At 40.9% G+C, this 17549-nt stretch overlaps 2 protein-coding genes across 2 annotated transcripts; both read right to left on the bottom strand.

The window, feature by feature from the left end:
• Window positions 1-641: 641 nt before the first annotated feature.
• Window positions 642-3542, bottom strand: ppt2b (palmitoyl-protein thioesterase 2b). The gene is made up of 8 exons (XM_057354804.1): window positions 3260-3542; window positions 2977-3130; window positions 2474-2569; window positions 2289-2396; window positions 2133-2216; window positions 1972-2056; window positions 1561-1615; window positions 642-1388 (listed from the first exon to the last, which is right to left on the bottom strand). Exons 1-8 carry the CDS (start codon window positions 3392-3394, stop codon window positions 1245-1247), a joined length of 861 nt encoding a protein of 286 aa, XP_057210787.1. The 5' UTR covers window positions 3395-3542; the 3' UTR covers window positions 642-1244.
• Window positions 3543-6536: 2994 nt separating this feature from the next.
• Window positions 6537-16560, bottom strand: cratb (carnitine O-acetyltransferase b). Its single transcript, XM_057355463.1, has 15 exons — window positions 16259-16560; window positions 15871-16083; window positions 15661-15779; window positions 15110-15163; window positions 14255-14420; window positions 13202-13376; window positions 11448-11538; window positions 11275-11362; window positions 10975-11075; window positions 10747-10866; window positions 9752-9874; window positions 9079-9214; window positions 8940-9002; window positions 8048-8185; window positions 6537-6945 (listed from the first exon to the last, which is right to left on the bottom strand). The coding sequence occupies exons 1-15, from the start codon at window positions 16304-16306 to the stop codon at window positions 6742-6744; spliced, it is 1839 nt and encodes a 612-aa protein (XP_057211446.1). The 5' UTR covers window positions 16307-16560; the 3' UTR covers window positions 6537-6741.
• Between the last annotated feature and the right edge of the window lie 989 nt (window positions 16561-17549).

Genomic DNA, 17549 nt, shown 5'->3' with positions numbered 1-17549 from the left:
ACTCTCAAATGATTCGTTCGGCGATTCATCGGTCTAATCCCTCCTTTCTCTGATCTGATTGGTCAGACGGTCTAGTCTGCTGTGATTGGTCTACCGCGTGCAGCGTCACAAATGGAACGTAGGTGGGCATTACACGGAGTGACGCAGATTTGACCCGGAACTGAAATGAGAACGACAGACGACTCTTTCGCGCGATTCAGAGTCGACTCATTTTTCCCCAGGCCAATAACTTTGTTATATATTCACCGACTCACCGACTGCTGCCTTTCACACACAGCAACATTACACACTGCATGAAATGTCCTTTTAAGGACATTGTAATAGTCACTCTTTAAAGTTGAAATCTTGTCCGATAGTGAGCGTTTATATAATGAATTAATTGGGATTTATTTTTATGAACAGTAGTTTGTCACTTTTATACACCTGCTTCCATATTTCATCATTCATAGCCTCTAGATCTCCTTCCAATATCATTTTAAGCCGGTTTCAGTTCATTAGAAACGTTGGCATAGAAAACTGAGCACAACCCCATCAGTGATTGACAGGCTGTACGTTTGTTAGACAGAGAGAATCCAGTCAGATCAGTTTATGATGAACTTTAAAAATGAACTCAGTGAATGAAGACTTCATCTGTCACACTGTGATGTTAGAAATATTAGCATTTTATTAACCTTGACATAAAATGTAAAAACATTAAAGCAGCACAATTCTTTTACAAAATCTTTCAGTTTCAGCTGAAAATGTAGTTCAATAAACTTCATTCGCTTAAAAGCAGATAAAACCAGACCATCCACAAACAACACTGCTATGACATCAATAAATCTGACTAAATGTTTTCTACAATACTGACGGTGGATGTGTAAACACATCATCATCATCATCATCATCACATTGTGCTTACTGTAACCCCACAGTTCTCAATGAGTACAAAACACATCACATTCATCACATTTATGACATTCATTCATTAAAACTAAAACTCTCAAGAGGTTTCAAGTTAAACTGAGTTAAAAGATAAAACATCAAGTCCCTCTTTACTGTCCCTTTACAAACATAAGCCCTGAACCGTTCACATCCGTCACTCGTTTAAAACAAAGAAAAACATAAACACATTAAAAACAACACAAAGCAGTGTGGAGAAGATGTAAACAGCGGATGTGAGATGATTCAGGCACTGACGGTCATGTATGTGTGTTTGACGATAATGATCAGACTGGAAGTAAATGAGGTGTTGTTGTTGTTGTTTACGTCAGCCACTTGTCTATGCAGGTTTTATATACCGTCTCATTGGAGTGCCAGTAAACATGAGCAACAGCAGGCACAGAACACAACATCAGATCTCCTCGAGCGTACAGCGTCTTCAGACCAAACGTGTCCATGAGAAACAGCTGAAACAAACACACAACCGCACTCTGACTCACTTTATACTGCCTGTGTGTGTGTTGGCATGTACTGCACTCAATTACATCATCATCATCGTCACAATAATAATGGATGAAGTGTTTAAAACATAGCTGTACATTTTCATGTAGCCGTAGAAACTACAAGAGTTCTTCTTACCTTCTGGTTTTTCATCTCAACAACCGTCTCATTGTCATCATAGAAGCCAAACTGACTAAACAACAGAGAGAATGAAAGAGCATTCAAATCTCTTCACAATCACCATCATGTTACACCACATCACCGAACAAAGTCTTCTACGGTATGCCAAAGTCTTCCTCTTTTCTCGAATTACAATTTTATTCGATTAAATCGAGCAAACTTAACATCACACAGATCAGAAGAGAGATATGAAGTCTGATATTCCACTGCTCAATTTGATCAGATTGATGTGGATTTCTTTATTTGATCTGAAGATTCAGATCTGAACGAGAATCAACTGACAAAATATGTTGGTTAAACACAAATGTTTCTAAGCTCCTCCTGTCTGAATCTCTGTATCGCGTCACAAATCTGACGAGAGGAACGAACCTGGACTGCCACGGTGTAATGACTCCATCATCTGGACCTCCAATCAGAATCAACTTCTTCATGCGCAGGAAGTTCTGTTTCCAGGCTGTGTGAACAGGATATGACATCATCGCTCGGAGGAAAAACACCAAGTCAATTGCACATGTGTTTAGTTGTGTTACCGGTAGAGTTGGGGTTTGTCCTCTCACTGTTTAATAAGGCCAGATAATCACTGCTGTTAACGTACAGCTCCCTGTGATGAGGATCTACACAAAACACACACAAATATCACCTGAACGCACACACAACATGTGTCCTTCATCAGTCTCCTCACCCACCGTTCCAGTAGTTACAGATGGAAATCTTCTGACCCACTGAAGTGTAGCACACGTGATACAGATTGGATTTGACAAACTGTGGGAAGAGATACTTCAGATAATCTGTGTCTGGAAAAAAAGAGGAAAATGTTTTCAGTCGGACGTCTGTGGATGGACACGTGTGTTCAGAGCATCAGAAGCTGTACCTCCATACTGTCCCGCCTGCGGTGAAGAGAGCGAGATGAACGAGTGAACATTATGATCCGAAAGAGTGGAGAGAATCCCTCGACAGATCAATCCACCTGCAGCATCAGTCAAAGTGAAAAGACCACAAGAAGCCGTCACACAAGCAACAGCAGAATACCTCACAAGCGCATCAGACCCTACACTGTAAAATGTAATCACTGAATCTACTTAAGAGGAAGAGTCTGCAACCCCACACCCCACTGACATGTATTGTAAGTAGTTTTGTCATCACTTCGAGAGAGAGAGAGACAGAGAGACAGAGAACAGGATCCGCGCTCAAACTGGGATCGGCTGATAGTGTGCAGTACGTCATCTCATTGTGTTTTTGTGACATAAACATGACTGCAGCACTTCACAGTCTGTGTTCTGATGCTTAACTGAACGATTATTCAGCCTGAAGTATTCGAGCGGACACGACACGACACAGAATGACAGCGAGCAGTCGTGTTTGTGTACTACAGACCCTGTGAGTAGCAGATGAGGTGCACACCGTCAGCAGCGTTTTGCATGATGGGATAGATGGCCCGTGTGAAGCCCTCCACCTGTGTCCAGAGCGGCTCGAGACTGGCACTGCGGTCAAACAGGTCGATGACCGACACGTTCGTGCCCGGATGAGACTGACACATCACCAGAAACAAAAGAGACATTAACCACAACACACACACGTGCGTTTACTTTCATCACGAGACATCGTCACTTTCACTGGCAGCCAATAATCGTAAGACTCTTGAGTGTGACGTCTTTACCGCATTAATGAATCTGATGAGGATGTTGAAATCTGACGAGCTGTCGAAGAGTCCGTGAACGATGATCACCGGTTTATACGCCAAACACACACACAACACACACACGGCGAGCAGACAAAACGCAACTCTCATCATCACAACACACACATCTACCGATGACGTTAAACACAATAACACCGAACAACAACTCGAGCGCTGTAGGTATCTCACACACAACCGCTCAGCGCGCTCTCACTTGTTTATCTCCGCTTGTGTTGCTTCCGGTTGGTGCGTTACAACAACAAACGTCATATCCGCCTGTCGTGACGTAACGTTCTTCTTTTCTTTTAATGGCGGGTCGCCAACCAACAATTTAACATTAAAACATATGTGCCCGGTTTCACAGACAAGGTTTAAGGCTAATCCCAGACTAAAATGAATGTTTGAGCAGTCTTAACTGAAAATAACTAGCCTTAAAACATCTTAAAGTATGTCAGCGCCATTGTTTCGTCTCAAGATGCACACCAGTAATGTTTTTTACTAGGGTATTTTTATAAATATCCTAATTTCACTAAGGGTTAGTCCGGGTTTAAACTAAACCCTGTCTGTGAAACCGGGCCTACAAGTGTTTATTAACATTAAAAGAGCGCTGTTTCAGAAATCACTTCTGGTTTGAGGTGGGAAATGTCCCAAATCAGAAATATAAATGCTGCGTTCAATACATAATATCGGATTCGGGATATTTCCCACCTCCATTCTTTTATTCATCAATAATAGTACCAATACAGTACTTAATTGCAGTGTTCGAATTGTGTCAAGGCTCTTGGGGGTCCCCTAACCAGTCTTAAAAAAAACGGAGCTGCCAGTACAAGCATCAATCACATGATAGTTTGGATCATTTTAGTAATTTGACCACATTACACGCATAAATGTCTTTAACATGTTGATAATCCATTAAAAGAGATCCACATGAGGGAGAGATTAAAAGACATATTTTTTTTGCAGTGACCATGCTATCGATCTTGCTGTAATTTTTTTATTTTGCATTGTAGCCTAGATTTTTTTTGTTGACTTTAATTGTACAGCTATTGTTAGAGAGGACAGGAAGCGAAGTGGGAGGGTTCAGGAAAGGACCACGAGACGGGAATCGAACCCGGGTCGCCCGATGCGCAACCGCGCCACATGTCGGAGCACTGCATTTCACTCATTGTAAAATCTCAAACTTATTTATAGCAATATGAATAACAAGTTTTTCAAAATGTATGATAACATTTTCTTACTAATTGAGATTTTCCTGTCCTCTTATTTTCTTTATTTTTTCTTGTCCTTTGATTCTTGTTCTTTATATTATTGTAATGCGGTGCTGTTCCCTTTTTTGGAATATTAATAAAAATCATTGGAGCCAGTGAGGGAAAAGGACGCGTCACCTCTTGCAGAAGCGTATGAGCGTTTTAAACGTGATTCATCTCCTGATAATGTAGATCAAGTATATGAAAATAATCCATATGAACATGCAGGATAAGAAAAACGAATGTCATTCCTTTGGGCAAAGGCCTTCTCGTCAAAGTCGGAGCTCATGTTTGCAGAAGGGAGAGCAAAATAATCTCTGGGGAATGCGAAAGTTTTCTGAGGGAAAGAAAAACATTCTTGCGGAAACGCAAAAGTTTTGCAAAGGAACGCTTTTTTGGGGAGGAGAGCAAAATATTTTCACCCCCTTTCCTATTTTTCCACCACATGTCCCTGTAGTGGGTCAGTGTCACATCTGTTTTGACAATGTGAGATAACATCGGACATAAAGAAAGACTTGCATATCAAAATGATACTAGCCTAACTGTAAAGTTTTAAGATAAACGCTTTCAATACGAGAGGATCCGCACGCAGCAAGACACTCTGTACATGTCTTCATTGAACACTGTGTGGCGCACTTGAGCATGCATGGATTTTTCAGATAAAAATAACATTTAGTTTTATGAAATTTGTACAAATAATGGACAAAAGTGTTTTGTTTTAGCATGATAATTTGACAAAAAAACAATTTTGTGATCTTAATTGTCTATTTTTAATGAAAAACCAGTGACCCCCCAAGTTCACTATTTTAGACCTTATAAGAGACGCCCCTTAAGGCTTATGAGGGGTCCGGGACCGCCCTAGCCCCCCCCCCCTCAATTCGAACCCTGCTTAATTGCACAAAACACAGCATCTGGATTGCAGTTCCATAAATAATTTCCGGGTTGAGGATCCCAAATCCGAGGTCTCTGAAGGCAGCATTAGGCTTACAGTCACTATAGGCTACGTGAACATCCCCATGCACTACTCCCTCAGAAGTGCAGATCTCTCTGATGTGTCACAGTGTGTCCGTTTGAATTACACTTGACAAAACATCGTCATGGTCAGTCAGTGCACGATCCGTTCTGCGCATGCGCGTAATTACGTATTAGAAAACGTCGCGATTTCCCTACACTTTTGGCATCACGCAAGCATGCGATGAAACGCTTGACGGCCAGGCGGGCGGCACAACTGGCGGCATGTTTTTGTAGGCTACATTGTGTTTTTCATTAAACAGTTCACGGCGGGTCTATTTTGATGTTTTTAATGTAACTTACGCAATGAATTAAGATGTGTTTACGTGGTTGCTAATCCAAAATAATAAAGGAGTTGTTACATGAACATACACGATTTTGGTTACATGTGGAATAAAGTCCTAATCTTTCTGTCACTGCAAACCTTCAGTTTCCTCCATACTCCCCTTTGCGATTCATTGCTGTATGGCATTAGGCCTACTTAACTTGCTGTGTTTCGATCTGAGGTCAGTAGTATTGTCAAAGACGGTTTGTGTCGTTTTTTATTAAAAGCTGCTAATATTAGTTAACTTTAAACTGAGTAATTTTGTATTAGTATGGGTCTATATAGGCTAATATATCTATCTATATAATCTAAATGAGGAAAATAATCCCTTCAATGGTGTTTACAGAAGACAATAAGGAACATAATATGCATTTCTGCCTAGACTATCTGCACTTGCATGAAGAAAGAACTACAAACAAGTCTGGGGAAACGTTACAGAGTATTTCAAACTGACAATGAAATGACTTGAAAGAACGCATAGTGTGCACACAGAAGTGACGTGAGACCAGAGGTGGACAGTAGTGCAAGTCGCGAAAAGAAAATTCTTTTCTTAAGTGTTTCTAATGAATACACACTTACAGACATGGTGTTGAATGTTTTCTGTTGAGTGGCTTTAAAATCGAAACACACTGAAGAAAAGCGTAACAGAATCAACACAAATCTAAAAACCAGTTCACTCGATTATCACCGAATGACAAACACAGAGTTTTATTCAGGAGATGTAACAGTTATATAACACTGTTTGTCATTTTACACACAAATGTCATAGTGAAATATCTGGCCGAAAAAAAACTTGAAAAGATTTGACAAACCAGACAAACAAATTTCCTTTTTCAGAGATGACCCGTCGTCATCATCATTACACGATGTTTCTGCTTCTATAGAGGAGGCTGAACTAACATCTGAAGAGCACAGAGCGACCGCTCCAGCATCACAGACAGTTTCTCAGCGTTTGTTTCCTCACAGCAGTTGAAGGCAGTGATGGAGAAGTGGAAGTGATCTTGCTGTGGATTATAACACACTGCATATCCATCTGGAACCAGCGGCCCGAAACACATCACACTGTCCGTGTTAGTGGGCACCTGTCAGACATACCAAACCCGTGTTATTTCAGCCGTACACTAAATCTGCATCGCAAGTCCATCGAAGATATAAAACATTGGATGTCCAGTCATTTCCTTCTTTTAAACTCTAATAAAACAGAAATATTACTTATCGGACCAAAGACACGTGAGCAGAATATTTCGGATTATGACCTGCAAATTGAAGGCTGCACTGTTACTCCAACAAATACAGTTAAAGACCTCGGCGTTATATTAGACAGCAACCTGTCATTTAAAAATCACATCTCAAATGTCACAAAAACAGCCTTCTTCCACCTTAGAAATGTTGCCAAATTGCGAAATATTTTATGTGTGGCTGACGCAGAGAAGCTTATTCATGCATTTGTGACCTCAAGACTTGACTACTGTAATGCACTGCTTAGTGGTTGTCCTGCAGCATCAATAAACAAACTACAGTTAGTTCAGAATGCAGCTGCCAGAGTTCTAACCAGGTCCAGAAAATACGATCACATAACCCCAATGTTATCAACCCTTCACTGGTTACCCATTAAGTATCGTATTGACTTTAAAGTTCTTTTAATTACTTATAAAGCCTTAAACGGTTTAGCCCCTACCTACATAACAGAGCTTCTACCACACTACAACCCATCACGCTCTCTAAGATCTCAAAACTCCAGACTTTTGATAACACCTAGAATAACTAAATCCACCAAAGGGGGTGGAGCTTTCTCATACGTAGCACCTAAACTCTGGAATAGCCTTACTGATACTATTCGAGGGTCAGACACACTCTCCCAATTTAAATCTAGATTAAAGACACATCTTTTCAGCCAAGCATTCACTTAATGCAAAATATGCTAAATAAACCACCGGGAGACTGCATTTATTAGATATTATTTACTAGAATGATCTTGATTGTTCTATAAACACCATGCACTGTGCTGTGTTTTTCAGTTTTTCTTCTTTTCTCCTGTAAAGCTGCTTTGGAACAATGCACATTGTGAAATAAACCAAATCGAATTGAATTGAAGTCCAGTGCGAACATTTTCTTCAGTTTATTAACTTGACCTGTTTGGGACAATGAGAAGATGAAGAAGTGTTTGTCGTCTGGTGGCATTACCTGTCCTGTTCTGAGTTTCCAGTGAGTGGCCAGACCATACGCCGTGTCCATGAATATTCTGGGCACACTCAGTCCCTCCTGGATGGCTTGAAGTTTGAGAGCCAACAGATGACGGTCAACGGCCTGTCCCATCAGTGCCTTATTCAAACAATCAAGACATGTGGTGTGTGCGTGACATCACGAATGAACGGATCGTCATCATTATGAAACCAAACAAACTGAAGTTCAGCGCACTGAATGCTCGTGTACATACGCACAAGTTTGATCATTATTCACATTCATCGTACTTGTTTGACATTTTCATTACAAAACTGATGGATTCGAATGTTTTTTTTATTTTCACATTTTAATTTTACTCAGGAACACCAAGGTCATGGGTTCGATCCTAGAAATCTGAACGTACTCAGAAAGAAGTGTGCAGTATGCTGCCCTACGAAGGCAAAGTGCAGTAACTAGACGTTTGGTCCAAATTCAGATCAGGCTTTGTTGTGACATCTGTTCAGTCTCCTTGTTAAACTTTTGTCCCGTTTCAGAGAAACAAGAGGGTGAAAAGTGAGGTAAGTGGCAGCAATGATTGGCTGGTGTGAAAACTTTCAAGGCGTTTTTCTCAGTTTCAGTGTTTGTGTAGCTACCGCACTTCGCCATTTATCGTCGTTTTACATAAACGCTTCTGCCAAATGCATAAATGTAAATGTTCTATATTTGCAGTTACAGTCGTGTTCATTTGTGATGACATGACATGTATACTATAGCGTTAAGATCATGTTGAAATGCATTTGAGTCAGTGTAATCATCATCTGTCTATCTGTCTGTGAGGATGTGAGGTGTCCGGCGGTGTGAGACAGCAGTGATTTCTGGTTTTGGAGCAGTGTGCAAGTTTGTTTCTGTTCACCTGTTCTGTGAGGACGCTGTACGCATCAACAGCTTCTCTCAGGAGATCCACTTTAACTTCTCTCTGAAACACACACACACACAACTCTCATCAGTGCTCTTCGTTGTCTTCTGTGTCTCTGTGATTCACCAGTACTCACAGACACAGAGTCATCATCAAAGGCCTGTATGAAGCTCAGCATCTGATTGGTCGGAGAGCGGATGTAATCTGTGCGTCCTCCTCTGAACATCCGCAGAGAGGCGATGTCACAAGCCGCACAAACTTCACTGTGAACCCTGTAAACACAACACAACACTGTTTACATTTCTGAGATCACACAAACAACACGCCTGCTTCACATCATCGAAATCTGAGTTGAGAAATGGAAAGGAAAGCTTCAAAGAGAATAAAATGTCTGTTGTTGTATGTGTAAATGTTAAAACACAACAGCCATGTAAGGTTAATGTTTGTGTGCATTATCCCGGTTATAACGTGCCGCTAATTACCTCGTCAGGAAGTTATTGAAGATGAAGTATTGATTTGAAATATTTGATTAGCTCATTCTTAATGAACACAGACCTTTGGCGAGGACAACCCCTTTTAATTGAAGGTAAGACACGGCGTTCAGAAGCTTCAAACAGGCGATTTGGTTTATTCATGTGTAAATACAATGAAGGACATACTTAGATTTCATTTTTCGGGTTCTATTAAACTGTGCCTGTCAATCTGGTTGTGTTATTAGTTTTGAGCGGCTGCTATCTGGCAATATCAGACCTTGGAATGTCGCGAGTGGCCAATCAGAATCAAGTATTCCAAATGTGTGAGTGCGTCACCTGTAGTACGCCAGCTGTATGGCCACCTGAATGAAGGAGTTTGGACTCAGGTTGATCTGTTTGATGAACTCTTTTCCAAACCGCTGGAAGTTAAAACATTTGATGTCCAGATCGTTGATGAGACTGACAGGAGAAATGACAGGAATGATCGATGCTGTTATTGTGAGAAGAGGACATGTCTGTTGTGTAATGTAAGGTTAGGTTATGTATCACACAAACCCCTCAGAAACACAACACGTGTAGTCTCTCTCTGGCCCCTGACGCTTCACCTTTCATGATTGGACTTGATTTGATTGAGAAGTACAGGAGAACTGTATGTTTATATATTCATGTCTGACGGTAAATGTGTATGTGCTGTTTATCAATCACTTTTTCACTCATTTCAATCATATTTAAGCCTTTAACGTTACAACATTATTATCGTTAATCTGCAAGACTAAACAATGGAAGACTTTACATGGTTAAATAAATCTATATTTACTGTATATATAGTGTTATATTATAAGTCATTCATTTAAGGACATTTACATCACATACAGTCAGTGTTTAAGAAATGTATGAGACCAGCAGATTTCTGCTGTAAACTAACATTATTAGTGATGATGACCAGAATCATTTCTCATGTTTGTGTAATGACTATCTGCGAGATCTTTACTATTTAGAAACATAAAATATCCTTATTGTTGTTAGATATGACTTTGCATGAACTTACTTCTCAACAAGACAAAAACAGAAAGGCATTTGATTATTTTTAATTCAGTCATTTACGTGCACTCTTTAACAGAAAAATAAGTGTGAATGTGCCGGCTCAGATTTGGGTATAAAAACATAAATATGCTTAGTTTTTGACAGATTCCTAAAATAGTCGTGTTTTCTCTTTGTAAGGACAGGTGGTCTAATATGTTTGTTGAGCATTGTAAATGTATACTGATATGTCTATGTGTTTTCACACAGAAGACTGGTGTCTGGTGTGAATAACAGGCAGCTGGACTCACATATCCAGGTTTTGTTTGGCCATCTCAATGTCCCATTTAATGTCAGAGTCGATGTAGAAGTAGAGTTTCTTTGGCATGGCCAGAGGTACTAAAGGAGCTCGTACCCGCTCCGGTTTCTGACTGAAACACACACACGCAAGTATGATCATGAGACAGTGATTTAAACACAACTGTGTGTGTGTGTGTGTGTGTGTGTGTGTGTGTGTGTGTGTGTGTGTGTGTGAATACCAGCAGTGTAGAATGTGATCCAGCAGTGTTGATATGGGCGGACCCTCGGCTGTGGCGTGTTCATACAGAAGACCCCATGAGCCGTCCTCACCCACTACAAACTGACCAAAATAAACCCATAACACACATCATCATATCTGACATACATGACACATGAATCATCATACAGTACCATATCATATCATCATATACAGATCACATCGTGAACAGACATTTCAGCCACACTTGACTGTGTTTATTTCAGTGGTTCTCTACTCTGTCCAACAACATTAAAGCTGAAGATCACATATACATCATCACCTGGAGTGTCTTATCAAACCAGCGGTTTCCACTGTTGGAATAAGTCCCGCCCCCGTGTAAGATCTGTGCCGCCATTCGACTAGAATACCTGTCAATCATTCATCGTGTGAAAAAACACCATCATCAACAACAACAGAAACACACCAAATGAAGCCGTGTACCGAGATCCTTACTTCTCATCTGAAATCCTCATGACAGGAGAATCCAGACACAGAGTGAAGAGAGATTTCTCGATCAGTCTCACAGACTCTTTATTGATTTTATCTGAAAACACACACACACACACACGCGCGCACACACACACACACACACACACGCGCGCGCACACACACACACACACACACACACACACACACTGAACACTGCATAGACGCTACATTTCATGTGTAAACGGTCAACTGAAGATGTTTGGACTGTAGACAGTGTTTGTGAGTTTAGCCTGAGCACTGATGATGATGATGATGATGTGTATTATGACATCTGTATAAACCACCCGAGGATTTGTTAGATCGTTTATATTGTGTTGTGTAAATATACACTGTGTGTGTGTGTGTAGGATTGGATGATCATTGCACTGATGAATGGGTTTCAGCTGACAAAAGTTCTGTCAGGTCAAACTGTAGCAGTGTCAGGATTCTGACAGAAGAAATGGGTTATTTTTGTAAAAGTCCACCCACTGGCCCAACGACGGAATCCAATGGCGTGGTTGAAGGGATCTAGTGTTCTGCTTCTCCTCAGAAATTCTACATGAAGTTATTTAAAAACTGTTACAATTTAATTCAATTTACATGACCCTGTGGTTAAGACCGATCTGACTCCAGTTTTATTATAATGTCAAATAAGTTCTAGGACATTTCCAATGTATCTGTTGATCATAGTCAATTTTATCTGTAAATCTTCATACTTATATATATATATATATATATATATACTGTATATATATATAGTTATCCTTTCGTTTGGGACCTGCAGTCGCACAGAGTCTCACGCAGGCCGGATCACAGATCTCACTGTCACAAAACTGTCAGATCTGACCTTTCGTCAGAGGTTGCCGGGTAAACTAATATCATTAAGTCTGGCCGCCCAATGCTTGCTCAGAAACATAGCAATAGTTATTTTAGTCACGATCATGCAACTTGCTAAGGCAGGTGATAGGTGGAATTCTGGTACATGTGATGTGCCCCATTTGAGTTTAAATCAAAACTCCAGTCCATCCTATCCTGACATATTGATTTTGCGCTAACAGAACAGGCTCCTTTCAATCTACCGGTCATAACAGACTCTGAAGAATTCAGATATAATCAACAATAACAATTTATTATGTCAGGCAGGTACAACATTAATTACGTCATAGAATGCACAAAGAAAATCCCAAACTTAATAGACAAAGATGATCAATATAAGAATAAAATAAAACCACAAAGTTTATCATACCTGGCAAAATCGAGGTTACAGATGCTTCCAAATCGAGACACACAGTTGCAGTGTGGGAAACATCTGTAACCAGAACTTCCCACACCGCAATTGTGTGTCTCGATTTTGCCAGGTATGATAAACTTTGTGGTTTTATTTTATTCTTATATGATATTATAAAAAACTAGTCAGATCGGTCTTAACCACAGGGTCATGTAAATTGAACTAAATTGTAACAGTTTTTAAATAACTTCATGTAGAATCTCTGAGGAGAAGCAGAACACAAGATCCCTTCAACCACACCATTGGATTCCGTCGTTGGGCCAGTGGGTGGACTTTTACAGTTTCACCTGTGAGCCTCGGGTACTCCACGCCCGCACACACACTTAAAGAAGTGTGATAAATGTGTGCAGGAATCACATGTCAACACACAGAACAAATCCAGAGAATCAAACTTTTCAACCACAGATTCGTCCCAAATAATGTCTGGAGAAATGAGATTTTCGTTCTCTACCTCGCAGCAGACGGGTGTAAGCCTGACCCCAGGTGTGCCGATGCTCGCTGGTCAGAATCCCCACCGGCTCTTTATCGGTTTTCCATGACTGTGAGCGAACCCGCAGCAGCTGAGAATGAATCTGACTCTCTGTCAATGCTGTTCCATCACTGTTATACACATCCAGCTGAAAAAACTACACACACCACATCATCATCATCATCATCATCATCATCATTCAGCTGTCTTTACTTCATGAGCTACATCTCTGCTGAAGACAAAACACATGCCGTCAACTTGATCATCCTAAATATCACAAATATTCCTCATGAAAGTAATCCACGGGACTTTATAAGAGAAAAGCATTCACAGGCATATATTACAGCCAAATATGACGTCACAGCTTTTTCTGTCAATCAACCACATAAAACAGCCAATCAGAAGAGTTTTGCTCTGTTGACACACCCTCTCGAGCTTTTGCTCTATGCATTTGGCAGATGCTTTTATCTAAAGTGAGTCACGGTTCGTTCAGGCTATACATTTGATCTGTGGGAATCAAACCCACAACCTTCTGCAACGACGATCTGAGCCACAGCAACCCCACAGTTTCAAGTGAAGAATCAAATCTAATTTTGGGAAGGGCTGTGCAATCAATCATAATCCATTTTCAATTTCTAGTCTGGCTTCCAACAATCCTGAAGTCAAAAGGATCATTAGTGAAGTCTCGGATCTTCTTGTGTTATGAACAGTTCCTGTTGGTAGAGCGTTGCATGAAGCCCTGACCTATTGCATTAAAGATCACAGGTCAATGCCCACATACACATCAAAGATATCATTTAGTCTTCCCTTAAACAAAGTCCATGATCAGAGACATGTGGACAAAGCTTGGATCCACCTGTGCAATCAAACATCAGCATCATGATGAATTCAAATGATTCTTTACTACACGCGTGGTATTATAATATCAGGTGTATGTCCTTTTGGTCTAAGAATCACACAGAGGGTTTTGCTCATAATGTTTGTGTGAGGTCAGTGAGGATGATGAATGCTTTGCTGTGATGATGATATGATCACCTGATAGTTCCTGACCACAGTAATGTGAGCAGGGCCGCGGCGCGGACGACCGTAATGAATCACATGATCGTGTTTGGGTCCTGGAACACGACACGATGAGAAGAGCTGTGGATACAACTCCATACATAACGCCTGACCCCGCATATACTCCACCGCCAGCCCACCGCTGGACACACACACACCAGAGAAATATAGACATCTATAGTGAGTTACACAATAACTGTGAGAACACACACACACACACACACACACGCACGCACGCACACGCACACGCACGCACACACACGCACGCACGCACACACACGCACGCACACACGCACACACACACACACACACCAGAGAAATATAGACATCTATAGTGAGTTACACAATAACTGTGAGAACACACACACACACCAGAGAAATATAGACATATATATATACAAATATACAAATATATACAGAGACTGGCGTATATTGTGGTTTGGAAAAAAGGGCGAAAACATGACAGAATAACACGGCGGATATCGCATTTTGCGTAAAATTAAAAGGTGACTTTTCAATACCGACCTGACACAATACTGATTTTGGCGGAAACTCGTTTTTTTTTTTTAAATGGCGTTTATCGCGTTTTGGAACCAAACTCTTCATATATATCTATATCGAGTTACACACAATAACAGTGTGAGAGAACACAACAAACACACACAGAGGGAAGATCACTGTGTGACAGACAGTAAGAGTGTGATGATATATTTAGAAATAAGTGAAGAGTTGGACTGAAGCAGAGAATTGAGTTCCAGATGACTTACTAAATAAAACAAAGCAGGCGTATGAACAGACAGCTGTGTGAGTTAATAAATTCATCAGACAAACCTGTCCACCTTTGCTTTAAAATCCAACACTCCTGCTATGAGCTTTGATGCAAACCTGCACAACACACACAAATAAAAACAATGACAAATGTAAATAAATGCTCCAATAATCAAATTTCAAAGTTTTCATGTCATATTCACACCACCAGTGACAGAATATCATTGCTTTATAGTTTTATTGAATGTTGAATTTTATGCAAACAAGCAGTTATTTTATGACTTTAAAATCAGTCATGTTAATTCATCATTTGCAGTGAATAATTTGATGGTGTGTGTGTGTATTCATGTTTGTATATCCCGGTGGGGACCTGAATGCACACCAACACGGGACTCGTGTCAATGTGGGGACCAAAATTGAGGTCCTCATGGGCACAAAAGCTTATAAATTGTACAGAACGATATCTTTTAAAAATCTAAAAATGCAAAAAGTGTTCTATGATCTTTAGGTTTAGGGGATAGTAAACCAGACAGGTGTGTGTGTGTGTGTGTGTGCGTGCGTGCGTGCGTGCGTGTGCGTGCGTGCGTGCGTGTGTTATTGTGTGTGTCACATACACTAGTTGACCTCTCCAATCTGTGAAGTCTCGTTTGGGCAGTGAGATGGCCGGGTTTGAGTGAACTGCCAAGGGCTGCCTGCACTCCAGATAAGCCCACTGTACCCACCAGTCTGACATCTACACACATCAGTGACCAGAGTCACACATCATCATCACCACTCTGTAAAACACTCGTGTGTGTTGTGTTGTGTTTGAGTGAGTTTCTGACCCAGTTGTGTGAATGTTTGGCTCGTTTCATCAGCTCTTTCTGCAGTTTTTCACCCAAACCTCCGGGACTGCCGAACTTCTGCACGATCTTGCGGGTGTGGTCGAGCTCATCGGCGGGTAAGAGCGGCTCGAGAACCCGCAGGTATCGCCGCAGCGTTTGCTCGAGAGGAGGAACCGGCTGCGGCGGAACCGAGTGGACCCGTCTGAGCCCGGCCTGCGGAACAACAGCACACCTTCACTGTCTGATCAACCCGATCACGGCAATTCACTTCAAACTCAAACCCCGATCATTCATGACTGCGCTGTTTTATAAACACTAGCTCGTTTTAACAGCGCACAATGTGTTGACTAATAACACTTGATGTTAGACGAAGTGTAACGTTACTCACGCGCAGGATCAACACTGATGATTTGACCGGAAGTTTCTTTAAAATCATCGCTGTGTTTGGAGCGCACACCGAAACTGTAAACTTGTGCAAGTGTGCACTTCACACACACTCTGAGTCTTCATCAATCTCAAAGACATACAACAACTTCACCTCTGCACCAGCGCACGAACACCAACTGGTTCCGTTTGTTTAGTCGTCAAAGATCGGCTGAAGTTCGTGAGCTGCAGCACGCAGATCGGGTGTGGACACTACACGTGCGCACTGTTTAGTGTTCATCGTGTACAGCCGTATTCTCTGGTGTATGTGTACACTAGTGTTCCGCCATATTATTGGTCAGGCCAGCCTCCACTTTGAAAACGACGGACAAGTCAGCCCTCACGCGGTTTTGTGTGCGCGCATATGGCTTTACGGTAAAAGCGTGAGAGGACGCGGTTTCTCTTTAAATCACCAGTTTGTGTAGGCCTATTTTAGGTTTTTGCTAAATTGTTACTTAATGATATGAACTGCCATATCTGCTCTCATGACCGGAGGGCAAAACGGAATTCGATATGTTTCTAAGCTTGGAAACAACACAATGGTGAAAGTGCAACTTAATAAAATATAAATAACTTGGTCAAACGTGGCTTTGTCATGTGTACTTATTATTACAGATTCATAATTTCTGATCCGCTTGAATATATGAGTGCTCACACCATGAGAAATGTGCAAAATACGTTTAGAAAGGTCATTTGTGATAAAGCTCTTTGCTATAACTCCGTGTCCATCAGGGAGCGCTTCTTTCAATAAACAAAGGAATTAAAATGTTATTCCATATATTCTAAACAAGTGCAAACAGCTCTTAAAAATGTTAATGTAAATACAGGCGTTTTTAACTCAGGTGATTTCTATTTGCTGTCATTTTACGCTGCTGTGCGTGTCAAACGTGCAATGCACAATGATGTAGATTCCCAAGCTCTATTTCTGGGCTATTCTGGTTCTTGTTAGAGTGTTCCGGGTCATACGTAAGGTGGTGCTATATATGCTGTTGTTTAGCTAATCATAAAATGTTTCTTGTATGCTGTGTTTCTAGAAGATTTTAAAAGAAATCTCTGTGTTTCCACAGACTCATTCTACTTCAGGGTGATAGAGCACCACCTCAGGTTGTCCGACGTGCAATATCAGGACGATATAAAGCAGAGTTTTTTTTATAAGCCCATGAAATGTCTCTTATGCTTTGTTTTTTCAACACATCAACACTTTCACCATTGTGTTGTTTCCAAGATTAATGGAATTGTCGAATTCCGCTTCTTTT

The sequence above is a fragment of the Triplophysa rosa genome, linkage group LG16 (assembly GCF_024868665.1).
Source record: "Triplophysa rosa linkage group LG16, Trosa_1v2, whole genome shotgun sequence".
Taxonomy (NCBI): Eukaryota; Metazoa; Chordata; class Actinopteri; order Cypriniformes; family Nemacheilidae; genus Triplophysa; species Triplophysa rosa.
The sequence above is the reverse complement of the archived record's forward strand: the minus strand, read 5'-3'. Positions and strand labels throughout refer to the sequence as shown.

Bases quoted from the DNA above. Each gene is read 5' to 3' on its own strand.
- ppt2b (XM_057354804.1), bottom strand. From the start codon at position 3,394: ATGATGAGAGTTGCGTTTTGTCTGCTCGCCGTGTGTGTGTTGTGTGTG. The intron at 3,131-3,259 runs GTAAAGACGTCA...GTGATGTGTCAG, and splicing joins TCATCAGATTCATTAATGCG to TCTCATCCGGGCACGAACGT. The intron at 2,057-2,132 runs GTAACACAACTA...CTGTTCACACAG, and splicing joins GACAAACCCCAACTCTACCG to CCTGGAAACAGAACTTCCTG.
- cratb (XM_057355463.1), bottom strand. From the start codon at position 16,306: ATGATTTTAAAGAAACTTCCGGTCAAATCATCAGTGTTGATCCTGCGC. The intron at 9,875-10,746 runs GTGAGTCCAGCT...TTCTCCTGTCAG, and splicing joins GCCAAACAAAACCTGGATAT to TCTCATCAACGATCTGGACA. The intron at 8,186-8,939 runs GTGAACAGAAAC...TGTTTGAATAAG, and splicing joins ACAGCGTCCTCACAGAACAG to GCACTGATGGGACAGGCCGT.